The 27,896-nt window shown below is 46.7% G+C and overlaps 1 protein-coding gene across 5 annotated transcripts in view; it reads right to left on the bottom strand.

Annotated features, from left to right (window-relative positions):
- The window catches only part of rbfa (ribosome binding factor A), a 207,214-nt gene that overhangs the window by 88,095 nt on the left and 91,223 nt on the right, over positions 1 to 27,896 (bottom strand). For all 5 annotated transcript variants that reach the window (XM_056285982.1, XM_056285983.1, XM_056285981.1 and 2 more), the window contains exon 4: positions 24,414 to 24,455. In XM_056285982.1, the coding sequence (XP_056141957.1) occupies positions 24,414 to 24,455 (42 nt within the window). The remainder of the gene's footprint in view (positions 1 to 24,413; positions 24,456 to 27,896) is intronic.

Genomic DNA, 27,896 nt, shown 5'->3' with positions numbered 1-27,896 from the left:
GAAAATGAGGGAGAAAGAGGGTTGGTGTTAGGGTTTGTGGAAGACCCCAAGCGCATGACACCAGGCAGAGATAGAGTTAGCCGAAACTGGCGTAATTTACTAATAGTTCATACATAAGTCAACACAGGAGGACAAGGAGCAACTTAGGAAACAGGAACTCCAAAATGAACCGAAATGTCCCCTTAAGGTCCAACGGGAAAACATGCACGGCAACGAAGAGTCCAGTAATCCACTTTGCAGGTAATCCACAACAAACAGAGAAAGTACAAGAAAACTCACTGGTAATCCAAATTGGGAACACGGCAGGATGATTCCACAGGGAAAAACTCCACAGAGAAAATAGTAAATCCAAGGGCTGAGCTAAACTCGGAGAGAATGCACAGGGAGGGAAGAGTAACCACTTCAACGAGGAGGTTACGGCACGAACTTGCAATGAGCTCTGGGAGACCAGCAAACTTAAGCCCAGCCCTGACGAGCTGATTGGCTGCAGGTGCGGGATGAGCCGACAAGCTTCAGGTGTTAGACGGAGCGCGCCTGGCTCTTTCCCGTTGACAAGTGCGCAGCCCCCCAGGCACGCGCTCAGAGGTCCCGGGCGTACCAGCGAGATCACGTTGGGAAGGGAGCACGGCTGGGCGAGCCGTAACAGTACCCCCACCACCACGGGAGCCATCAGGCGACTTGCCAGGCTTGTCGGGATGGGAACGATGAAACTCAGTGAGCAGCCCAGGGTCCAGGACGAGCTGGCGGGAGACCCAGCTATGTTCCTCCGGACCATAGCCTTCCCAGTCCACCAAATACTGGAACCCCCGTCCTCGGCGCCGGACGTCCATCAGCCGGCGGACCTTCCACTGGGGGTGCCCATCCACAATCTCAGGGGGAGGCAGAGCTGGGACCGGAGGCATCAGAGAACTGTGGGAGACAGGCTTAACCCGAGACACATGAAAAACAGGATGGCTCTTCATGGAAGCTTCAGACTCACCGCCACGGGACTGAGCACCTTCCTGATCTCAAAGGGCCCGACGAACTGGGGGTTCAGCTTCTTCGTGGTGGACTGAAGCGGGAGGTCCTTCGAGGACAGCCACACGCTTTTGCCTGGTTGGTACGCCGGCGCTGGGGACCGGCATCGGTTGGCTCCCCGACTGGCGCGCTCAGCTGCTCGGAGCAGAGCAGCTCTGGTCACCTCCCAGACGCGACGACACCGGTCCAGATGGGTCTGCACAGAGGGAACTGCCACTTCCGACTCCTGCGCAGCAAAGAGAGGCGGCTGGTAGCCCAGGGACACCCCAAAAGATGAGAGGCCGGTGGCAGAGCTGACCAGGGAGTTGATGGAATACTTGACCGAGGGGAGGAACCGGCTCCAGGAGCTGGGCTTCTTGGCGGCAACGCACCGGAGGGCAGACTCCACGCTCTGGTTCATCCTCTCCATCTGCCCGTTAGTCTGTGGGTGATATCCAGAGGACAGACTAACAGAGGCACCCAACCCAATACAAAAAGCCCGCCATACCTGGGAGACGAACTGGGGCCGTCGGTCCGAGACGACGTCCAGGGGAAGGCCGTGGAGACGGAACACGTGGCTCGTCAGGAGATCCGCCGTCTCAGAAGCCGATGGGAGTTTGGGGAGGGCCACCAGGTGCACTCCCTTACTGAAGCGGTCCACCACTGTCAGGATCACAGTGTTACCCTGGGAGGGAGGCAGTCCGGAGATGAAATCCAACGCCACATGGGACCAGGGCCAGCTTGGAGTTGGGAGACCCGCGGGTGCCTGGTGAGAGGCCTTGCTGCGAGCACAGACGGAGCAGGCCTTTACGAAGTCCCAGACGTCGTTATTTATGGTGGGCCACCAGAAACGCCAAGCCAGGAAGGTGAAGGTGCGGTGGACACCCGGGTGGCACGCAAACTGACTGGCATGCCCCACTGAAGAACCCGGGACCGGACTGAGTCAGGGACGAACATATGGCGTGGAGGCACGTGGCTTGGGGCAGGATGGGAGCGCAACGCCTGCCTGACCACGGTCTCGATGTCCCAGGTAACCACGCCAACCACCCTGGCCTCAGGAAGGATGGGAGCCGGCTCCTCTGTAGCTAGCTCCCTCCTCGGGTGTTGTCCGGACAGGGAGTCTGCCTTCGTGTTGCGGGACCCGGGCGATAAGTCAGCGTGAAGTCAAACCGAATGAGGAAGCTGGCCCACCGTGCCTGCCAACCATTGAGACGCTTGGTTGCTCGGATGAACGTCAAGTTCTTATGATCAGTCCAGATGGTGAACGGCTGTTCCGCCCCCTCCAGCCAATGGCGCCACTCCTCCAGAGCAGCCACTACTGCCAGCAGCTCCCGTTTCCCGATATCGTAGTTCTCCTTGGCGGGGAGGAACCGGCAAGAGAAGAAGGCGCATGGATGGACCTTCTGGTCAGACGCTGACTGCTGGGAGAGGACAGCCCCCAGCCCGGTGTCCGAAGCATTCACCTCCACGATGAACTGCCTCTTGGGGTCGGGGTGGAGCAGGACTGGGGCGCTGGTGAACCTCTCCTTGAGGGACTGGAACACAGAGCGGGCGGCTGGGAACCAGATGAACGGCTTGGTGGGGGAGGTCAGCCTGGTGAGAGGTTCTGCCACGTGACTGTAGTTCCTGATGAACCTCCTATAGAAGTTTGCAAAAGCGAGGAAACTCTGTAATTCCTTCCAGGATCGGGCCAGTCCACCACAGCCTGGATCTTGCGGGGATCAGCCCGGGTCTGTCCCCTCTCAACGACGAAGCCCAGGTAGTCAATGGAAGGGGAATGGAACCGGCAGTTCTCTGCCTTGACGAAGAGCCGGTTCCGGAGGAGACGTTCGAGTACCCGGCGGACATGCTGGACATGTTCCTCGAGGGTTCTGGAGAAGATGAGGATGACATCGAGGTAGACCACAACAAACTCGTCGAGCATGTCACGGAAAATGTCATTCATGAGAGCCTGGAATACTGCCGGGGCGTTGGTGAGGCCGAACGGCATGACCAGGTACTCATAATGAACCCGGGGCGTCTTAAAGGCTGTCTTCCACTCGTCCCCCTTCCGGATCCGGACCAGATGATAGGCACACCGGAGGTCCAGCTTAGTGAAGACAGTAGCCTGGGTGAGGGGCTCAAGGGTGGAACTCATGAGGGGAAGGGGATATTTGTTCTTGATGGTTATTTCATTGAGTTGGCGATAGTCAATGCAGGGTCGGAGGCCCCCACCTTTCTTCTTCACGAAAAAGAATCCAGCTGCCACCTGGGAGGAACAAGGGCCCCGCTGCCAAGGACTCGGAGATGTACTTGTCCATCGCAGCCTTCTCTGGGATGGTCAGACTGTACATACGACTGCTGGGAAGGGGTGCCCCAGAGCGGAGGTCGATAGCACAGTCATAAGGTCGATGAGAAGGAAGAGATTGGGCCTGGGTCTGGCTGAAAACCTCACCTAGATCATGGTACTCAGGGGGAACAGAGGAGAGGTCGGGAGGAGGGGCACTAGGGGCACGTCGGGGGGACGGGCCGGGAGCAGCCTGGAGACATTGCGCATGACAAGAGGAGCTCCACTCCATGATGGTACCAGAGGCCCAGGTGATGTGTTGCTCATGCTGCATGAACCAGGGGCGCCCTAGGATCACAGGGGACTAACGGAGACTGAATGATGAAGAAACGAAGTCTCTCCACATGGTTCCCTGCTATGTTGAGAGAGACAGGGTGAGTGTGTTGGGTGACGCTGGCCAGGCAGCACTCGTCCAGCACGAAGGCCTCCATAGGCTTCTCCAGTGTCTCTAGCAGGATGTTTGCCTGGGCAGCAAACTCTGAGTCCAGGAAACACGCATCAGCTCCCAAGTCGAGGAGTGCACCCATCGTGAGCCGCTGGTCAGCCCAGGCCAGCGTAACGCTAACTAGATGGTTCTGTGGGGCAGGACGGCGGGAACAGGAAAGGCGGCTCACTAGGATCTCCAGGCGTCCCAGTGAGCCTAGTCTTTTGGCCGAGTGGGGCAACTGCTGATCAGATGTCCCTTCTGGCCGCAGTAGAGGCATTGACCCACCTTGAACCGGGTCTCCCGTTGGGCCGGACTAAGGCGCATGCGCCCCCGGTGCATAGGTTCCTCCCCCGTCGTGGTCTGGGGTACGGAGGGAGAAACGGCCACAGGGACAGTGGGGTGAGCAGGAGTAGGGGTCCTGTCAGGAGTGCGAGATGACTGGGGAATGGACGGGGATCCGCGCAGGGCTCGCTCGCGCATCCTCTCCCGGAGGCGTCCATCGATGCGGATGGCGAACTTGATCAGGTCATAGAGGGAGGTGGGCTCCTCCCGGGTGGCTAGCTGGTCCTTAACAGCCTCGCTGAGACCTCTCCGGAAGTGACCCGAAGTGACTGGTCATTCGAACCGCTCTCAGCTGCGGCCAGCCTGAACTCCACTGAGTAGTCCATGAGGCTGCCACTGCCCTGCTGGATACTGCTCAGCCAAGCACCAGGGTCCTGGCCACAGACTGGATGGTGGAATACCTTCCGTAGTTCCACCACAAAGTCCCCGTAGGTGAGGCAGAAACTGGCCCTCATGGACCAGGAAGCAGTGGCCCACTGAGCTGCTCGGCCTGTGAGCAGGTTGGTCACGTAAGCGACACGGGCAGCATCAGACGTGAACATGCTAGGTTGGTGCGTGAAGACCTGCTCACACAGCATGATGAACGTGGCACAGGTCTCGAAGTTGCCATCAAATGGTCGTGGACTGGAGAGGCAGGGCTCCCGGGGGACTGGGTTGAGCCCCACAGGGTTAACTGGAGCAGCGGGCCCAGGTTACCCACGCCTCCAGGAGCAGACTGGCCCGGCAGCTGGGTGGTGAGAGCCGCCATGATGGTCTGCAACTGCCGCAGGATCTCTGCTTGTTGGCTCGCCAACGCCGCCTGCTAGCTCGTTAGGTTACCCACAGAGGCCTGGAGGGGCTGGACCCGAGTCTGAAGATCTCTCACAGCAACAGAGGCTGCCTCTAGCTTCTGGGTGTGGGAGTTGGTCAGTTGGATCTGTTTGATGAGAGCTGCTTGAACCGGACTGGTCGGTACGCTTTTTGTGCCGGCGGGGTCGTCATGGCAAGTTTGTACTGTTAGGGTTTGTGGAAGACCACAAGCGCACGACTCCAGGCAGAGATAGGGTTAGCCGAAACTGGCGTAATTTACTAATAGTTCATACAAAGGTCAACACAGGCGGACAAGGAGCAACTTAGGAAACAGAAACTCCAAAATGAAGCAAAATGTCCCCTTAAGGTCCAACGGGTAAACATGCACGGCAACGAAAATAGTCCAGTAATCCACTTTGCAGGTAATCCACAACAAACAGAGAAAGTACAAGAAAACTCACTGGTAATCCAAATTGGGAACACGGCAGGATGATTCCACAGGGAAAAACTCCACAGAGAAAATAGTAAATCCAAGGGCTGAGCTAAACTCGGAGAGAATGCACAGGGAGGGAAGAGTAACCACTTCAACGAGGTGGGTACGGCAAGAACTTGCAATGAGCCCTGGGAGACCAGCAAACTTAAGCCTAGCCCTGACGAGCTGATTGGCTGCAGGTGCGGGATGAGACGACAAGCTTCAGGTGTTAGACGGAGCGCGCCTGGCTCATTCCCGTTGACAAGCGCGCAGCCCCCCAGGTGTGCGCTCAGAGGTCCCGGGCGTACCAGCGAGATCACGTTGGGAAGGGAGCATGGCTGGGCGAGTTGTAACAGTTGGTTGATGTAGGGATAGTGAATCAGGAAGTGCAGTGGATTAGCAAGGAGGAAGTAAGGGCAGCTTTGAAGAGGATGAAGAGTAGAAAGGCAGTTGGTCCTGATGATATACCTGTGGGGGCATGGAGATGTTTAGGAGAGATGGCAGTGGGGTTTTTAACTAGATTGTTTAACACAATCTTTGAGAGTGAGAGGATGCCTGAGGAGTGGAGAAGTAGTATACTGATACCGATTTTCAAGAACAAGGGCGATGTGCAGAACTGTAGCAACTACAGAGGTATAAAGTTGATCAGCCACAGCATGAAGATATGGGAAACAGCAATAGAAGCTAGGTTAAGAGAGGTGATGATTAGCGAGCAGCAGCATGGTTTCATGCCACGAAAGAGCACCACAGATGCGATGTTTGCTTTGAAAATGTTGATCGCGAATTATAAAGAAGGCCAGAAAGAGTTACACTGTGTCTTTGTAGATTTAGAGAAAGCATACGATAGGGTGCCGAGAGAGGAGGTGTGGTATTGTATGAGCAAGTCGGGAGTTGCAGAGAAGTATGTAGTGGTGGTGCAGGATATGTATGAGGGAAGTGTGACAATGGTGATGTGTGTGGTTGGAATGACAGATGGGTTCAAGTTGGAGGTGGGATTACATCAAGGATCAGCTCTGAGTCCTTTCTTGTTTGCATTAGTGATGGACAGGCTGACGGACAAGTTCAGGCAGGAGTCTCCGTGGACTATGATGTTTGTGGATGACATTGTGATCTGTAGCAAGAGTAGTGTGCAGGTTGAGGAGAGCCTGGAGAATTGGAGGTATGCACTGGAGAGAACAGGAATGAAAGTCAGCAGCAGCAAGACGGAATACCTATGCATGAATGAGAGGGAGGACAGTGGAATTGTCAGGATGCTAGGAGTGGAGGTGACGAAGGCATATGAGTTTAAATACTTGGGGTCAACTGTCCAAAGTAACGGGGAGTGCAGGAGAGAGGTGAAGAAGAGAGTGCAGGCAAGGTAGAGTGGAGGAGAGAAATGTCAGACCCTTTAGTCGACTGGTTAACGTTGTCGCTTGCGGAGTGGGAGATACGGGTTCACGTCCCGGCTGTGGCGGTTCCCGGACTGCCCCCCTAATTCACTACATTGGTGTAAGAAGTGGGATGGTGAGACCATGAGGTCACTGGAAGCGCATGCGCCTAGAGGCGTGAGGGAGCTGATATGCTGAAGCGCAGGGACACGCTTCCCGAAGGAGGGGTGAAGTGTAACGTGCTTGGATAAATAGACACGTTGGCCCTTGACTAACGGGTCTGACCCTTTAGTCGACTGGTTAACATTGTCGTTTGCGGAGTGGGAGACATGGGTTCGCATCCCGGCTGTGGTGACGATCTGGAGTGAAGAGTGTCAGGAGTGATTTGCGAAGAGTGTCAGGAGTGATTTGCGACAGAAGGGTACCAGCAAGAGTTAAAGGGAAGGTTTACAAGATGGTTGTGAGACCAGCTATGTTACATGATTTGGAGACAGTGGCACTGGTGAAAAGACAGGAGGCGGAACTGGAGGTGGCAGAGTTGAATATGCTACGATTTTCATTAGGAGTGATGAAGAAGGACAGGATTAGGAATGATTATATTAGAGGAACCGCTCAAGTTGGACGGTTTGGAGACAAAGCAAGAGAGGCAAGATTGCGATGGCTTGGACATGTGTGGAGGAGAGATGCTGGGTATACTGGGAGAAGGATACTGAATATGGAGCTGCCAGGGAACAGGAAAAGAGGAAGGCCAAAGAGGAGGTTTATGGATGTGGTGAGGGAAGACATGCAGGTGGCTGGTGTGACAGGAAGATGCAGAAGACAGGAAGAAATGGAAACGGATGGTCCGTTGTGGCAACCCCTAATGTGAGCAGCCGAAAGTAGTAAGCCAGGATAACTGTCAGAACTGCCGACAGTTATCCTGGCAGAAGGACGCTATTTCCCGCGCGCCCTTCCGCTGCCTCTGAAGCCTGTTTCCCGAGCGGCGGTCCCGTCGGCATCGCCGACCTCCAGAGCGTCGGTCCTGTTGGCCAGAGCTTCTCTGCCCCTTGGTCCTGCATCCTGGTCGCCCTCCAGAGCGGTTCCAGCCCTCAGACCATCCGCATGAGATCCCTTGCCCCATTAATCCTCCCCCTGAACCCCTCCATCCGTTCTACTTGGTGCTCATGGTGTGTTTGTTTGCGACATCTGGAATCCGTCGCTTGGGGGGGGGGGGGTCCTGTCATGGGTGTGTTATCTGGGTCATCAGGTCTCTCCCCTGATTGGTGTTTTAGTTCACCTGCGCCCATGTGCCTGAGTGATCCTGATTGCCCGGCTTCACTCACCTCCCCTTTCTCCAATTTGCTGTCCAGTTCCTGCCCTGTCCTGCGCACCTGTGCCCAATCTCCCACCCCTTTCTCTGATTGGCTGGACGGGTCTTATATTTGTTTGTTCTCCATTTGAGTGAAATGTTTTTAGGTGGGTAATTGGCTATCATAAGCAAAGTGCTTCCATGTATTTTATTATTATTATTATTATTATTATTATTATTATTATTATTATTATTATTTGTATATGCAGGTGGCTGGTGTGACAGAGGAAGATGCAGAGGACCAGAAGAGATGGAAACAGATGATCCACTGTGGCGACCCCTAACGGGAGCAGCTGAAAGTAACAGTAGTAGTAGTAGTAGTAGTAGTAACACAAGAGTAAAACAACATATTGGACTGATATCGGTATCGGCAGATAGTCAAGGCTGTGGTATCGGTATTTGAAGTGAAAAAGTGGTATCGGGACGTCTGTAATTTTCACCTGAATGTTTGAACCAAACCTCTGTGAATAGTACACATGGCCATTGTAACTCTAGTTAATGGTCACAGTATTTGATTATGAAATTGATCGTTGGTTCGGTCGTTTTGCAACTGTGCTGTTTATAAGGGTGGCAATAACTACAGTCAGTTGAGACTGAAGAAGTCACTTAAATGAGTGATGAAACATTTCTTCCAATAAAAATGTTGCCCAGATGAACTGATTCAACTTTCTGTGATTTCCTTACTTGGATTATTGGGCATGTCTCAAGACATTTTGACCCATTTCGGTGAGGATTGCCTTAAACTTGTAAGACATAAGATGGCAGACCACAGGAACCACCTGAGATTCAGCCTCAGGTGCAGACAGAGCAGGATTACACCCAAGAGCCTGTAAATGAAATCTTTAGTCAAGGGCCACCGAGCAAGCAAGATCCTCCAGTAGGCACAGAGCAATCTGTTGAATGAACGGGTGAGACAAACTAATTTTACCATCGACGCTTTGAAAGCCAGAGAGGAGCAGATCCAACAGAGACTTACATTGCATCTAGATGTAATTTACATTGCATCTAGATGCTAATCACTTACCAACAAGTGATTAAGTACACAGAGAATGCTCATCTAGCACAACATGAAAAGTTGAAAACCAGGCAGCAAAAGAAGTTCAACCTACTTGCTGCATGCCAGAGACATTGTTAGACAGAGAGACACATGTCAGACACACACTGCAGATGGGGACAAGTGGATGAAGAATTTGTCTGACAGACAACTCACCCAGTCAAAGAAAGACATCCTTGCTAAGCGGCTGAATTTTGCTGTCACGCCGAGGCAAATCTCGTAAGTGGAACTTATCACAGCCATGTAATCGGCGATCCGTAACAACAACATCATGGACCTGGAAGTGGAGCAACTGCGGACCAAAGTTTCAGTCTGCCTCAGCAATGCGAAGGTGCTGCCGTCCAACATCAGCAGAGACAACAGGAATGCACTCTCATGATTCTCAGTAAGGACAATAAAATCATCATCCTTCCAGTGGACGAAGGCAGATGCACTGTTGTATTAAAGCAGACAGACTATTATGAGAAATTTATGACATTACTTAGCGACACAAATACTTATGAGCCTCTGAAACGAGATCCAGGCAGCGGTTAATAGAAAAAGGTGATGGATGTCTGAAGCTGTTAGAATAAGACAATGGTATTGACAGAATGTTGTACGACAGATTATACCCAGGGGAAGATACACCTAGTCTGTATGGATTACCTAAGATAGATAAACAGGATGTGCCATTACAGCCTACTACGGCCTATTGTTTGTATGATTAACTCAGTGACCTGGTATCTATTCTCAACGCGTTCATAGTTAGTAAGGAACATCACATTCAGAACACTACGCAACAATAGTCTCTTATGAAGTTACAGATGCCTATACAGTCCCTTGTGCCATCTTGAGGATGCAATTGGTGTTGAGAGGCCATGTGAGGGTGTCTGTGATGGGTAAATTGAGAAATCTAAAACTATCCACAATTTCAGCATTGATGGAAACAGGAATGTGATTTCCTCTGATCTTTCTAAAGTCACAAATTATTTGCACCTGAGGCTGGGGCATCTGATGCAATGTAGATTTAGTTTGTGATTCATGAGAGTTGTGTCATATAACTCGCGTGGCTTGCGCCTTGGTCAGAGCGCAGGGGACAAAGCGCAACGTATTGTTATAGACAAGCTCCTGGAGAACACTGATATCTTGAGCATACAAGAGACTTTATTAGCTAAACAAGATTTAGATAAACTTAATTCTGTTAGTAATGATTTCCATGGGGCAGGGGAGGCCACAACAGACCTAAGCATGGGGATAGTGCGTGGCAGAATACTTGGGGGAGTGGCCATTCTCTGGCACAAGAAGTATGATCCACTGATCAGTATGATTAGAGGTGGACTGGTGCATAGCGATAAAAGTTGTACATAATGAGAATGTCTTTATAATTTTAAATGTTTACACTCCCTATGAATGTTACCAAAATGAGGATGAATACCTTAATAGGTTCGCCTTTATTAGTGCATTTATTAAAGAAAGTGTATATACATGTATATTTGTTGCGGGAGACATGAATGCTGATATCGCGGATAATAATTCCTTATTTGGTCAACACCTAATCCAATTTTTTCGAGATTACAAGTTGGTTCTTTCTAGTAAAGTGCTGCTGCCAGTAGATAGCTACACATATACCAGTGAAGCATGGCATACAACATCCTGGCTGGATAACTGTATATGTACAGCTGATGCTTGTGAATGTTTGGAGAAAGTGGAGATCTTGTATGGTCTGGCCACAACAGATCACATACCTGTGTCTATGATATTAAATGTGGAGTCTACCTGAGTTGACCAGTTATGTTAACCACAAACAAAATGGGAAAGTAGATTGGTCTAGGCTTACAGATGATGGCTTAAAACATTATAATTCACTGACTGATAAGAGCCTAAGTAATGTGCATATACCATCTGATGCTATTCTGTGAGGCAGCATTAACTGTAAGAACCAAAACCACAAACATGATCTCTGTATAATGTATGATGCCAGGATGGAATGAATATGTAGCTGAACTACACATAGAGGCCAAAGAAGCTTTTAGAAACTGGGTCTTATCAGGAAAAGCTAGGCATGGCCCAGAGTGTGAACACAAGAAACAGGCTAATGCTAGACTTAAATATGCTGTACATTTTATTAAAAGAAATGAGCAGGCCATGAGGGCAAACTCCATGGCCAAAAAGCTTCAGTAGAATAACGTCTATGACTTCTGGAAGGACGTTATTAATAATAGTAAGATGCCCTTGCCATCCAGCATTGATGGGATTACTGGGCCTGAAATTATTGCTGAACTGTGGAGAAAACACTATAGAGACATTTTTAATTGCATAAAGAGTGATGGATGTAATGTTGGTGATGTCTCTAACAATGATGATGTGGTTATTAGACCCGATGAAGTCTGTGAGAAATTGTCAGTGAACAAAGCATGTGGCCTTGACCAAATAACAGCAGAACATCTGAAGTATGCTAGCCACAGAATCTCAGTGTTACTGGCTATGTGTTTTTCTGGATTATTAATGCATGGCATCCTACCTGACTCTATGTTGTCTGTCTTACTAGTGCCAGTAATCAAAGAAAAAACTGGTAAAATATCCAGCATAGAAAATTATAGGCCAATTGCTCTGGCTAGCATACTTTCCAAAGTATTGGAACGAATTCTCTTGGATAGGCTTCAAGAATATATATAAACTACTGACAATCAATTTGGCTTTAAAAAAAAACACAGCACAGATTTGTGCATATATGCACTGAAGGAAGTTGTTAGTAAATACAGACGACATAAAACTACAGTATTTATGTGTTTTCTGGATGCATCAAAAGCTTTTGACCGAATTAATCATGGTAAATTATTTGTTAAACTACAAGAGCGAGGGGTCCCCTCTTATTTGATAATGATCTTGCATTTTTGGTATTCATATCAAACCATGCAAGTCAGATGGGGTAAGAGTATATCTGCACCTTTCCCAGTGACCAATGGGGTCCGACAAGGTGGAATATTGTCGCCTGTTCTCTTCAGTGTGTATATGGATGAGCTCTCCAAAAAGTTAAAAGACTATAAGACTGGCTGTATGTACGCTGATGACTTAGTTATACTGTCCCCTTATAGTGCTGGCCTACAGCAACTGCTCAGAGTCTGCTCAAGTTATGGTGTGCAGCATGACATTAAATTTAACTCTAAAAAGAGTGTTGTCATGATTGCTAAAACCAAGGAGGATAAGAAGCAAAATTTTCCCTCATGCTTTTGGGCAGACCAAGCACTAAATGTGGTAAACAAAGTAAGATATCTGGTTCACATCATTAGGAATGATCTATGTGACAACGATGACGTGCAGCGCCAGTGTTGCAAACTGTACGCACAAGCCAATATGCTGGCACGCAAATTTCATATGTGTACAGATGAGGTTAAAACTGCTCTTTTTAGGGTCTACTGTACTCCACTCTATACAGCCCACTTCTGGTGCAATTATAGCCAAGCAAAAATGAAAAAGCTGCAGGCAGCATATAATGCATTTAGAATCTTGCTCAAGCTTCCAAGATGGACAAGTGCAAGTCATGTGTTTGTGACTAGTAATGTTCCCACTTTTCATGCTGTGTTGAGGAATTTTATGTACTAATTTGTGTCGATTAATTGATTCTAAGAACGTAATTATAATGCTGTTAACAGAGCCTACACAAAGTGACACCAGGTACTCCTCTTGTTTCTGGAAACATTGGCACAAATGTCTGTATAGCTTTTTACCATTGTGGACTTGTGAGCTGCTGTTTTTAGCTATATATTTGTGTTCTTGTCTTGTATTGTATTTCTTTGTTGTTGTCTTTAACATGGACCTACCTTTGTGTCTGAATAAAGTAAGATTTGGTATTTATTTTTTCTTATTTACAAAGAAGTTGTTATCATGGTAGCATATGTTAAATCTTCTCCTTCCCTCCTATAGGCTCTCTCATCACTGTCGCTTATTAGTCCAATTACTGTGGTGTCATCTGAGAATGTAATGATGCTGCTGTCATATTTGGCAACAACTCGTGTGTAAACAGACTGTAATATAGGAGACTGAGACAGCAGCCCTAAGAACTAATGTAGATGAATATATTTTTCCTATTCTCACAGTCTGGGGCCTGCCTGTCATGAAATCAAATAGCCAATTACAGTCTCAACTTCCAGTTCCGCTTCCAGTGTGGGAAGATGGTGGCGCAAATTCACATTTGTGGCAGCCTCACCCAGTACCGTCCATGCAGTGTCTTTGTCCACGTCTGCATCTAAGTTTGTCTTCGATTAATGGCTGGGAGAGCTTGCACTAGATCGGCTGAGAGAGCTTAGTCCGCTGCGTCCTGTGGGCCCAGGGACCACGGCCATGCCTGGAGCTGTACCCAAAGAGGTAACACTGAGGGCGGTCTGACAGGATCCCGGAAGCAAGGCAGGCTAAGCTAATTGCTAGCCCATGCAGCCCAACAGTTCTGATAACACTGAGGATGGTCTGGCGGTGGCCTCGCCTAGACTTGACTGTGTTTTTAGTGTTGTCGTTTGGAGTGTGGGGAGGTATGTAAAAGGTGTTTGGCTGGGAGAGAGAGTGTTGGATTGGCTGAGGAAGCTTGGACTGCTACATCCTGTGGGCCCAATGACCACGGCATTGAACGGAGCTGCGCCCGAAGAGGAAACACCGAGGGCGGTCTGACAGGGTACAGAAGAGGGGCAGGTTAAGCTAACTGCTTGCCCATGCAGACCGGCAGTTCTGACAGTCATCCTGGCTGGCGTTAGTTCTCCTGGAGTGTTTTTTTTTTTGTTTAGTTTAGATATATGTGTTGATTTGGATATATGGGTTCTTGTAGTTCTTGTAGTTTTTGGATATGTTTTTTTTCTTTGTGTTACACTGCTGTGGGCTGGGGGAAACAATGTTTCGTTTCATTTCATGTGCACAAGTGCATGAAATGAAATGACAAATAAAGTGTTTCTGATTCTGAACACTAGTTAGGATGGCACAAGTGTATTAAACGCAGAGTTGTAATCAATAAACAACATTCTAACAAAGATGTTTTTCTTTTCAAAGTGTACAAAAGCAGTATGCAGAGCAATTGAGATACTGTCATCTACAGATCTGTTGGAACAGTAGGCAAACTGTAATGGGTAACAGGAATGTTACATATGTAGCCCATGCTATTTCATGATCCCAGTATATTTCCTGACAGCCCCTAACTGAGACGGTTCACTGGAGATCATGTCTTGTTGACACTCCCTAAAAGAGAAAAGCATGCGACGGGCAGTAGCGTCATCACAGCGCGACAAAATCAGCGCAAAGCGCGGGAGGTCTACTGTTATCCGCTGGATGTGTAACAGAGCGGAGCCAGGAGATTAGACAGAAGAAAAAAATTATTAGAAAAAGTGAACATTAAGACTTGACATGTGAACATAGAAACTTGAACAAAGAAATGAAGAAAAGGACGTCATGAAAGAAATAGAGGATTTGACGATACTTGATAGAAGAAGAGGATTTCGCATTGGAGGTGAACACCGGAAGAGGAAACCACTCACCACTTTGTATGAGAGAGGAAGAATCTTGACTGGGTTTTTTTTGTTTGTTTTTTTGTACACCCCGTTCTGAGAGAGCACGAATCCATGCTGAAGCAACAACAACAACAGCCTGTTGTGATCATTCCCCCTACTCAAGAACGTTTGGCCCTAGCGGCAGTGGTAGGAACAGAACACCTTTTATTGAGCTGAGTGCACTCAAAAAGGACTTGTTGGGTACCCATTTTATTTAAAAATGTTTCTCCTGGTGGACCTCTTTTGGGTCCAGGGTTGTTATTATTGTTGTGTACAAGTTCAAGTTTATAACTATATAAAAGGTCAAAAGTGCCTCACCGTCTGCATGTTATTCCTTAAATCAGAGTGCCTAAAGAGTACCAGAAAATCTCTTTATAAAAGGAACTGATATACCACTGCAATTGGATATTACGAATCCTAAAATATAGCGGGTTACATAAAGTGGCGAGCCAGCCAGGAGACTGGTTATATTCTCTGATCAGAAGAATTAACTTTTTTTTAATATATTCATTGTTAAAATATTGTGCATGCTAAAGAACCTAATATTGTAACCGTTATGATATGTATATGATATGCATTGTCTCTGGTATTGATGAAAAGTATTCAGATGATGATATCACTGACATTTTAAGGTACATGGTGACAGTGAAATGCATGAGTGAATTAGGTAAACCTAATGGGAGGGATCTGATCCAGTACAGAGATGAAAGATCAATAGCTCGTATAGATCCAGACTTATTTGGCACAGCACTTAGCCCTGATGACTCTGATGCAACCTGGCACGTCACTGCCATACAAGAAGATATAGCTCAGAAACCTAAGGAACTAAAGTTTGCTGCAGCTATAGCAGGCCTAAGCAAGAACTGTCTGATCCAGATGCTCCCAACTCAGCTTTCCAACCTTCAGATGAGTGGTGATACGGCAAGTGATGAAGACATAGATGACAATCTGCCTAAGTCGCCGCAGAGACTGTCATGTCTAGATGAGAGCCTCATCAACCCCCCCCCCCCGTGTTCAGAGAGCAGTTGTCGAGCATGTAATAAAAACAGAATCTCAGTCCTCGCATGTCAGCAAAATCTGCACCTTCTCGGGAAGAACGACAAAGTCAAATGCAGAAGCTGATTATGAGACATGGCGCACTCAAGTAGAACTGTTATTGAGTGACCCTTCCAGCCCAGATACCCAGAAGGTCAAAAAGATTTTAAGAGAGCTTATTGAGCCCAGCTAGTGACCTGGTCAAAAGCCTTGGCATCGACGCCCCGCCCACACTGTACCTCACCCAACGTGATGCAGCTTTTGGTGCAGTGGCGATGGAGAAGAGCTGTATGCAGCATTCCTGGGTGCAAATCAAAACACTGGGGAGAAACTCTCTGATTGCTTGAACCATCTATACCTGATGCTCGACAAAGCTATCACCGGGGGAGGAGTTTCCACTGAAGGTTCACACAAGCAGCTTATCAGACAATTCTGTCGGGGTTGCTGGGATCAGATGATGATCATCGTACTCCAGCTTGAGCACAAGATGACTTACCCCCCATCTTTCCCTGAGCTGTTGCTACTCCTCAGAAAGCAGGAAGACAGACAGTTGAAAGAACTTAACAGAATGAAGACGCACCTTGGAAGCGCCAAAGCTGTCTCACATGCACACAGTCTATAGCCTGCCCCACTGTGAGGAGGAGTCCGATGAAACTGAAGCCATTAAGCCTGAAGGCAGCCAAAAAGAGTCTGAAACTCAGAAGCTCGCCCAGGAAGTGGCTGGCCTAAAGAAACAGCTTGCCTCCTACAAGCCAGCATCGAGGCCCAATGAACCATATCATGTAGAGAACCTCAGTGAAAATGCCATTAGGGGGAAATGTATGGTATGAAATGTGACAAACCGCAGGATGAACATGAACACTTCCAACTTTCCCCGAGCCTGATTCTGTTTTAAATGTGGGGAAGATGGTCACATTGCCGCCCTATGTTTGAATGAACCAAACCCTACTGCTGTACGCCAGAAGAAGCCTGAGATCAGAGAAAGACACGACCAATGCAGCATCAGGGCTGGCCCGAGTCCTCTTTAAACCCTCATTGGCTCCTGCTGTGGGACATTCAGGAACCGTGTACCTCCTTTATTCAGTCCCATGTCAGGGGACCTGAAAGCAAGTCAAGTCAAGTTTATTTATATAGCACATTTAAAACAACCACAGTTGAACCAAAATGCTGCACAAGCTTAAAATACAATATAAGTGACACATATGAATATAAAAATATATGTAAAGAAACATACTGAAATAAAGAAAATAAAATGTAAACAATAAACTGTAAGAGTAAAAATATATTTGCACAATGAAATCAGTGTCAAGCTCAACTTGAATTGAATGCCAGTGAGAAGAGGTACGTCGTTAACAAAGATTTCAAAGTCTCTAGGGTCTGAGCAGATCTTATGTGTACTGGTAAATTGTTCCAGAGATCAGGGGCAGCCACTGTAAAGGCTCTGTCACCCCTATTCTTAAGCCTGGATCTCGGAACATGTAAGAGCATCTGGTTTGTTGACCTGAGTGCTCTGACTGGTGCACTTGAAAGCAAATGTAGGGAAGGCCAAACAATATGCCCAGAGCGGCTCACCTCTCGACTGTAGACCCTTACCCCATGGTCTTGTAGGGCCATGTTGCACCACAGCAGTTCTTGTCAAAGGCAACCAGTGTAAATATATTTTAGACACTGGGTCGCAGGTTACCATGGTCTCAGAGACCTTTTACTCAGACCATCTCTCATCCTTCCCTGTGGAACCTATTAACGCACTACTTGAGATTTTGAGCACGAGTGTTTCTGGCATAGAAGAGAACATTTCTTCCCTGGTTCTCATTGTATCTGACTGTGACTTTTACAGTGAAATTCCCTTACTGGTTGGGACCAATGTACTTGACAGATTGTACCAGAACAGAGTTAAACGAGAAGGGCTGAAATTCCTACAAGGGGGTGAACTCAGTGCCGAGTTTCTCATGCTATTCCAGTATGTTGCTCAGACTCACAGTGAAGAAAAGGAAGCAAGGCCAGTGAAGTTGCTTGGACATCACCCAGCTGTCATTCCAGCCGGACAAAGAATGTGTGTTCCAGGAGGTGTTAAGGTAAAGACATCCACACCTCTCAAGTCATATGCAATAGAGCCCCCTACAACTTCCCTTCTGCCAGGTGGTATCTTCCTGGTACCAACACTACTGGACAACCCCTATCAGTCCTTCAGCAAAGTCCCTGTCTTTCTTTGCAATATGAGCTCACACAACATCACACTGCACCTAAACCGTGTGATAGTGGAGATGATGAAGGCTCAGTGTGTGATGCCTGCGAAACCTAATGACACTCCTATAACCTGTGGCCTCCAGACAGTGGATACAGTTAACCCCTTGGGTGACAAAGTATCATGCAGCCTGGAAAGTTCTCCTATTCCAGCAGAGTGGAAGAAATGCATCACAGACAAGTTGAATACTGTACTGGAGGTGTTCACAGTTGATGACTTAACCTATGGTCGCACTTCTGCAGTCAAACACCCAAGGTATAACAGAGACCATACGGCTTCAGGATGAAACCCCCTTCAAGGAGAGGCCCCAGCTGATTCACCCATGTGATAGAGAAGCTGTTAAGCAGCATCTTCGAGAGCTACTGGAGGCAGGGATCATAAGGGAATCGGAGAGCCCATTTGCTTCCCTATAGTAGTGGTAAAAAAGAAAAACGGGAAGATCAGACTATGTGAGAATTATCGAAAACTACCTGACGCATAAGCTTGAATAATTAGCACTGAATTGGGCCGTGTGTGAGAAGTTTCATGTATGGTACAGAATTCACAGTTCTTACTGACAATAATCCTCTCACCTACGTGTTGACCTCAGCAAAACTCAATACCACTGGCCTCTGCTGGCTAGCAGCTCTGTCAATGTACCGCTTTGAAATAAACTACCAGCATGGTAATACAAATCAAGATGCAGATGGGCTGTCAAGGCACCCCCAGGAACCCTCACAAGACAATGATGCTTTTCTCAAGGAAAAAGAGAGGATTGAGGAGCTTCGTCAACGTGTGCGGGATGGAGAATCACAAAGAACTTTCAGGAGACAAATTAAATTACTCTTGAGAAAGCATCGACTCCTGCGTACTTATGTGATATGACATTAATGGGACTGAAGCAACGGTTATAGTTGAACTCCACATACGTACCTTCAAATTACCTCACGGCTTATAACCCACCTAGTGAGAATTGGTCATTCTTAGGAATGTAGTTTCCTAAAGCTTAATCAGAGCACTTACAAATACCTACATAGGAGGGAGGTGAGGGATGTATCGATATTGTGTCAAGATAACAACCTCCTTAAATGTTGAGAAAAAAAGGAGATAATTGTTGATTTTAGGAAGTCCAAAATTGTTTACATCAGCAATGTCCCAGTTGAAATTGTGAAGAACTTCAGATTTTTAGGATTCAGATCTCAGACTCCCTCTCATGGGCTTTCACCAGTTGTGTCATTAAGTAGGTGCAACAGAGACCATAATTTCTGAGATGTCTTAATTATCTGAGTGAATAGATCATCATACACCAGTCAGAGCACTCAGGTCGATAAATCAGGTGCTCTTACATGTTCCGAGATCCAGGCTTAAGAACAGGGGCGACAGAACCTTTGCAGTGGCTGCCCCTGATATCTGGAACAATCTACCAGTACACATAAGATCTGTTCAGACCCTAGAGACTTGTAAATCTTTGTTAAAGACCTACCTCTTCTTGCTGGCATTCAATTCAAGTTGAGCCTGACACTGTGATTTTATTGTGCAAATATACTTTTACACTTGTTTTATTGTTTATATTTTATATTCTTTAATTTATTATGTTTTCTTTACATATATTTTTATATTCATATGTGTCACTTATATTGTATTTTAAGCATGTGCAGCACTTTGGTTCAACAGTGGTTATTTTAAATGTGATATATAAATAAACTTGACTTGACTTGACTTAATTAATTCAGAATGTCCACAAAACCCGGGTCAATTTCTATCAGACTAACATTACCATCCACACTGGAAGCATACTGGTGTGGTTTGGCATCCTGACTGAACAGGACTGAACAACTGAAAAGGATAGCAAAAACGGCTTCAAAATCATAGGAACAGCACTTCCACAGCATCAGGACATTTACACCACTTGTTGCAAAAGGAAGGCTCTAAGTATCATGGAGGACACCAGCCACCCAGCAAATGGTCTGTTCTCATTCCTTTCCTCAGGACAATGCTTACAGAACATCAGAGCTAAAACCAGCCAACTCAAAGACAGTTTTCACCACCAGGCGATCAGAATAATTAACAGTAGGCTCCTTAGATAACTTTTATTGATGTATTATTTTGTGGAACTGCCAATTTCTTATTTCTTATTATTTACTTATATATAGTTTTAAGGGCTGAGAGAGCCAATGCATATGCAAATCTTTTTTTGGGGGGGGGGGGATTTCCCTCCTTTTTCTCCCCAATTGTATCCGTCCAACTACCCCATTCTTCCGAGCCTTCCCAGTCGTTGCTCCACCCCCTCTGCTGATCCGGGGAGGGCTGCAGACTACCACATGCCTCCTCCAATACATGTGGAGTCGCCAGCCGCTTCTTTTCACCTGACAGTGAGGAGTTTCATCAAGGGGACGTAGTGCGTGGGAGGATTACGCTATTCCCCCCAGCCAGGCACAGCAACAGGCACCCCAACCGACCAGAGGAGGCGCTAGTGCAGCGACCAGGACACATACCCACATCCGGCTTACCACCCGCAGACACAGCCAATTGTGACTGTAGGGACGCCCAACCAAGCCGGAGGCAACATGGGGGTTCGAACTGGTGATCCCCGTGTTGGTAGGTGTATTGGTTGGCTAAAATAACCATAAATGATTCAACGCAGAAGAGCCATTTAACATGTTTTATTCACGCTCCACTAACCACTGCCGTAAATCAGTTTATGGTAACCCCTCTGGGGGTCACTGTCGTAATAATGTAAACTAACCTACGACACATCAGTGCATCCCCCTTCCTTCAAAACATTCAGTTTTCAGATTCATTTTTCAGATGTAAACATTGATGACATAATTAACAGGTTAACTTTTTTTTGTAATCATAAAAAAACACTATACATCCCAGTCTCTCTCTCTCTTTTTTTTGTTTGTATTTTTGTAACAAAAGTCCATAGCCCCCCCCCCCCCCCCCAACGTCCTGGGCACCCCAAAGTCCTTATAACACAAAGGCATTGCCTGTAAAACACATCTACAAGTCAAGCTGCTCAGGAGGCCTGACAGTCTGCTTAGACCGCCGCAAGGCTAAAGGCTCCAATTCAGGCCCCCACAATGCCACAGGAGAGGAGGCAAGTGACTGTTCCTGATGACCTGGAGACAGAGCCTCTAACTTGGGAGTCATTAAGAAATTCTGCATCATGCGTCACCAGTTCTGGTAAAGGCTTGGATCCCTTGTCATAGCTGAGTTTTTGTTTGTGTTTTAGGCTCCTTATGTGAGCCTGGACCTTCTCCTCACAGTTGTTAGTGTCCAGCTTTGGAAGTCTAGTGTGCTTCGTCTTCCGTCCCATAAGGATCTCAGCCGGAGAATAGCCATTTTCGAGAGGTGATAATCTGTAAGCTAAGAGGGCCAGGTATGGATCTATATCACTCTGTGCACACTTCTTCAGGAGTCTTTTTATGATCTGGACCCCCTTTTCAGCCTTCCCATTTGCTTGTGGGTACAGCGGACTGGACGTTGTATGGCTAAAACCATAATGTTTTGCAAACTGCTTAAATTCATGACAAGAAAACTGTGGGCCATTGTCTGTAACCACCTCTTGAGGAATGCCGTGTCTAGCAAAAACTGACTTCAGATGAACTATGACACTTTGTGCTGAAGTCATTGATAGTAGAGCTATTTCTGGGTAATCTGAGAGGTAGTCAGTGGCTAACAAATATTCCTTTCCATTGCAGTAGAAGAGATCAACCCCAACCTTCTCCCATGGTTTTGAGGGGATCTCAGACCCAATCATTGGCTCTTTGGTTTGCTTGTAATGAAACTGAAGGCATTTGACACAGTTGCCAACCATTGTGTCAATGTCGTCATTCATGTTTGGCCCATAGATAGCCTCTCGTGCCCTGCGTTTACACTTCTCTGCCCCTAGATGCCCCTCGTGCACCATGGTCAGCATCTCTTTACGCATTGAGGTAGGAATCACAATGCTATTGCCTTTGAGTATCAAACCATCCACCAATGAGAGCTCAGACCTGAGTGGGTGATACTGCTTGCACGAGCCCCTTTGCCAGCCATGCTCCACGTTTTCAATTACTTTGGAGAGAATCGAGTCTTTGGAAGTCTCTTCTGCTATTTTCCTGAGCTGTTGATCAGAAGCAGGGAGTGTGTCCTTCACCATGTGAACATGCAGGGCAACATCCACCTCAGTGCTGCTACAGCACACCTGAGACACAGCTGGAGTGGCACGAGAGAGCGCATCAGCAATCAACAAACAAGGCCCTGATACATAGGTAAGGACAGCATGATACCTTTGTAGCTTCTTCATCAATTGCTGGATGCAAGCGGACATGTCATTCAAGCTTTTTTGGGCAATGGCTATCAAGGGCTTATGGTCTGTCTCAAGAATTACTTTAGTAAGTCCATATATGTATCCATGAAATGTCTCACAGCCAAAAATCAGTCCAAGGCACTCTTTTTCAATTTGTGCATAACGACACTCTGCCTTTGTCATAGAGCGTGATGCATAAGCAACTGGCTTCCAGGAACCTTCATGCTGTTGCAACAATACGGCAGCAATGCCGTCTTTCAATGCATCAGTTGACACTTTAGTTGGCTTGTCAGCTTGAAAAAATGTCAGCACAGGCTGCTGAGCTAAAACACCTTTAATGTCCCCCCATTCTGCGATATGGGCAGCTGTCCACTCAAAGTCAGTCTTGGCCTGAAGGAGCTTTTGCAAGTGTGTTGTTCTGCCTGCTAAGTTAGGGATAAACTTCCCAAGATAGTTTACCATTCCAAGCACCCGCTGAAGGCCTTTTTTGTCAGTTGGTGTTGGCATGGCTTTGATTGTCTTAACTTTTGCTCATCAGGCTGAATACCCCTTGGAAATAACTTATCATCAAGAAATGTCAGTTCCCTCACACCAAACTGACACGTTTGCCTATTGAGTTTAAGACCATGTTGCTGTACTCATTGCAGCAACTGTTCAAGTCTTTGATTGTGCTCCTGTATTGTAGAGCCCCAAACCACCAAATTATTATTTAATTATTAAATCAGTTTATGGTAACCCCTCTGGGGGTCACTGTCGTAATAATGTAAACTAACCTACGACACATCAGTACAGTAAGCAACAGAATAGACCGCTACACTACCCCTACACCCTAAGGCATATGCATTACATTGCACTGGAAGGCACATGGTACTTTTATATGAATATGACAAAGTGAACTAATAATAAATTTTAAAACATGAATTGCCTCACTCTTCCAAATGCACGCATTCATTGAGGTTTAACACCCCGACACGCTATACCATAAAATTATAAATGATGCTCCTGCAGTGACTGATATCTTTTTACAGCCGAAATTATGATCTGATTGAACATCTCATTTAAGATATACAGCGATCAGCCAAAATATTAAAACGACTTGCCTATGTACATACATCTACTGATGCCCTTGGACACATCTTCATTGATGTTAATGGAATCCTCGGGTGTTCGGGTATTTCAACATCATACACCCTCCTCCAAATGACCTAGCCGGGGCTGATCAGACCCCGGCTTGTGTCCAGATGACTAGCTAATTATGACTTCCATGGCTCTCCTCTTTTAAGCCGCAGCCATTTTTTTTAATGGATCCCCCCCTTTTTTTCTCCCCAATTGTATCTTGCCAATTACCTCACTCTTCCAAGCTGTCCCGGTCTCTGCTCCACCCCCTCTGCCAATCTGGGGAGGGCCGCAAACTACCACATGCCTCCTCTAATACATGTGGAGTCGCCAGCCGCTTCTTTTCACCTGACAGTGAGGAGTTTCACCAGGGGGACGTAGCACATGGGAGGATTACGCTATTCCCCCCCACTCCCTTTCCCTCCTCCCCAAACAGGCGCCCCAACTGACTAGAGGAGGCGCCAATGCAGTGACCAGGACACATACCCACATCTGGCTTCCCACCCAGACACAATCAATTGTGTCGGTAGGGACACCCGACCAAGCCAGAGGTAACACGGGGATTTGAATCAGCGATCCCCGTGTTGGTAGGCAATGGAATAGACCACCACACCACCCGGTCACCCAAGCCGCAGCCATTTTGAGGCACTTTTTGCCACATTGGTGGTACTACGGATGGCTGAGAGATGAAGCAGCAAAGGTAATGTTTTGAACTTCTGCCACACTGTAAACATTGTTCAGGAATGGTTTGAGGAACATGACAAAGAGTTCAAGGTATTGCTTTGGCCTCCAAATTCCCCAGATCCCAATCCGATCAAGCATCTGTGGGATGTGCTGCAAAAACAAGTCCAATCCATGGAGGCCCCACCTTGCAACTTACAGGACTTAGAGGATCTGCTGTTAACGTTTTGGTGCCAGATACCAGAGGACACCTTCAGAGGTCTTGTGGAGTCCATGCCTCAACAGGTCAGAGAAGTTTTGGTGGCATGAGAAGGACCTACACAATATTATGTTTTGGCTGACAGGTGTATACCCTAAGGTTAAGAATAGCTTAACATGGTAATGCATGTACCTGAGTTAAACACATGTACGTGTGTGCAAGAGAGATGCAGTTACCTTAGAGATCTCAGGGCTGTATCTTTGAAGGTCCCTGCTGACCTAAGGAAAGAAAACAGTAATGTTATCCTGACATCTAAAAAAAAAAACATATTGTTGATATGTCTGTTCCTTGGCAAATGGTTTCTGAGTTTATTATTATCTTTGTCATGCATTTGCTTTAATTTTCTTTAAAAACAGAAAGCAGTCTGTTTCTTTTTTCATTATAACAGACAATAGAAAACCTGAAAGGGAAACGGTGCAGTGAAGTCAAATGAACAATGGTTCAGACAGGATGATGATCTTCAGCCAATAGGTTTACGGATAGATCCACAAATGTGTGTGTTTTTTTTATCATCACATCATCACATGGCCTTGGACCAAAACAGAGCCATTTTCAGGGTATCGTAAAATGTAAGATAAGTTCTTTTTTTAAAATACAGCAAGCTATTATCAATTGCTATTCCTGAAATAAATGGTTGCTGTATGGCACTGATGACAATATATACTCACTGAGCCCTTTATTAGGAACACCGTATACCTATTTATTCATGCACTTATCTAATCAGCCAATCATGTGGCAGCAGTGCAATGCATTACATCATGCCAATACGGGTCAGGAGCTTCTGTTAATGTTCACATAAACCATCAAAATGGGGGAAAAAAATGTAATCTCAGTTATTTCGACAGTTACATGATTGTTGGTGCCAGACGGACTGGTTTGAGTATTCATGTAACTGGTGATCTCCTGGGACAGGCTAAACAGTCTCTAGAGTTTACTCAGAATGGTGTGAAAAACAAACAAACAAGCAAAAAACAAAACAAAACAAAAAAATCAAATGAGAGGCAGTTCTGCAGATGGAAACACCTTGTTGATTAGAGGTCAATGGAGAATGACCAGACTGGTTCGAGCTGACAGAAAGGCTATGGTAAATCAGATAACCACTCTGTACAACTGTGATGAACAGAAAAGCATCTCAGATGCACAACACACCAAACCTTGAGACGGATGGGATACAACAGCAGAAGACCACCTTGGGCCCCACTTCTGTCAGCCAGGAACAGGCTCACCAAAACTGGACAGTTGAAGACTGGAAAAATGTACCCTGGTCTTATGATTCTCGATTTCTGCTGAGGCACACAGATGGGAGGGTCAGAATTTGGCGCCAACAGCATGAAACCAGGGACCCAACCTGTGTTGTGTCAATAGTCCAGACTGGTGTCGCTGGTGTAATGGTGTGGAGAATGCTTTCTGGGCACACTTTAGGGCCATTCATTCATTCATTTATCATCAGCTGCTTCTCCGGGGTCAGGTCATGGTGGCAGCAAGCTAAGTAGGGCACTCCAAATATCCCTCTCCCCAGCAATGTCCTCCAGCTCTTCCTGCGGGATCCCAAGGCATTCCCTGGCCAGATTGGACATGTAGTCCCTCCAGCGAGTTATGGGTCTACCACGTCCTTCCAGTTGGACGTGCCTGGAAAACCTCTAAAGGAAGGCGCCCAGGAGGCACCCTAATTAGATGCGAGAACCACCTCAACTGGCTCCTTTTGACACGAAGAAGCAGCAGTTCTATTCCAAGCTCCCTCCAGATGGCCGAGCTCCTCACCCTATCTCTAAGGCTGAGCCCAGGCACCCTACGGAGGAAACTCTTTTCAGCTGCTTGTATCTGCGATCTCACCCTTTCGGTCACTACCCAAAACTCATGACCATAGGTGAGGGCTGGAACGAAGACTGACTGGTAAATTGAGAGCTTTGCCTTCCGGCTCAGCTCCCTCTTCACCACAACGTCCACATTACTGCTGACTGTGCACCAATCCGCCTGTCGATCTCCCGCTCCATCCTACCCTCACCCATGAACAAGATCCCGAGATACTTGAACTCCTTCACTTGAGGCAACAACTCATCCCCAGCCCGGAGGGAGCAATCCATCATTTTCCAGTAGAGAACCATGACCTCAGAGTTGGAGGTGCTGACTCTCATCCCAGCCATTTCACATTCAGCTGCAAACTGCCTCAGTGCGCGCTGGAGGTCACATTCTGATGAAGCCAACAAAACCACATCATTTGCGAAGAGCAGAGATGCAATTGGGAAATTTGGGGCCATTATTACTAATTAAATCATCGCCTGAATGCCTGAATGTGTGGACCACCAGTTTTGTTGTCGGCTTACTGAATACATTATCCATGCTTCTGTATTACACTAAATCTGAATCCAGTGGAATACCTTTGGGATGTGGTAGAACTGGAGATTTGTAGCGTGAATGTGCAGCTGACAAATCTGCAGAAATTGCAACAATGTAATCCTGTCAACATGGGCCAGAATCTCAAAAGGATGTTTCCAACATCTTGTGAAGTCATGCCACAGAGAATTGAGGCTGTTTTGAGAGCAAAGTGGGCACTACCTACTATAGATACAGGGTTCCTAATAAAGTGCTCAGTGAGTGTACATGAAGCCACTGTTACTCATTCATAACCACACACCAGTGACATCAAATCATTTGTTTCCATTCAAGCCCAACTGATATTAAAATCCTCATTTTTTGTTTATGTCTGCTTTGTATATGGGCTGTTTTGTGCTCTAATTTAAAAAAACAAAAACAAAAACAAACAAAAAACAAAAACAAAGAATACAATTTTATACTTAAAACACCTATTTACACAGAGCCAAACATATCCAATTTAGTGTAATACAGAAGCATGAATAATTAGCATATTATACTACTCTCTAAGCTAGTGTGACACCCAGACAGTAGATGTACACTGAAACACGTCCACCTGTCATATCTATATTAGTATCTGCTGTCTTTCCTAACCTTTACAACCTGTTTCTTCTTTTTCCTTTCCTGCTTGACTGTACCCACCCAGTGCATATCCTGTCTGCAGCGCTGAACACCACACTGAACTTCCTGCCTTCCTACATCATCATATTAACACATCAGATTCTGGCTTCCCTGTGCCTGATACGTAATTTCTGTTAACTGGTAACCGTTGACCAAAAGTGAGAGCACTTCCTGTTAAAGGAGAATCCTAACCAAACGTAGACATGGTAAATAACTGCAAGACATTTTGAATGAATGAATGAATGATTTATTTCAAACATGTAAATAAGCAGGATATATCATACAGATAATACATTGCCAATAATCTGAAGTGATAAACAAATCCACACATCAAACTCAGTGAACAAATATCCATATACATCAGATTTATTACATGTTGAAAAAGGAGTAGGAGGAAGGATACACTTATTTTTTTCCTACCCCTTCTCACCTACACAACACAACAGACTACCCCTTCTCACCTACACAACACAACAGACTACCACGCCAAGATCACGTCATTACTCAGCGACACCGACACCTATGAACCTCTGAGACGTGATCCTACTAGTGGTTACAAGAGGAGAATAATAATGTACCTACAGAAACCACAGAAAGGAGGAACCATTGATCGGATACAATACCACTGTCTCTAACCACAAGATAACTTTCCATGCACATATGGA

Source organism: Lampris incognitus, chromosome 9 (assembly GCF_029633865.1).
Source record: "Lampris incognitus isolate fLamInc1 chromosome 9, fLamInc1.hap2, whole genome shotgun sequence".
Taxonomy (NCBI): Eukaryota; Metazoa; Chordata; class Actinopteri; order Lampriformes; family Lampridae; genus Lampris; species Lampris incognitus.
Note: the sequence above shows the minus strand (reverse complement) of the source record. Positions and strands in the feature narration are given on the sequence as shown.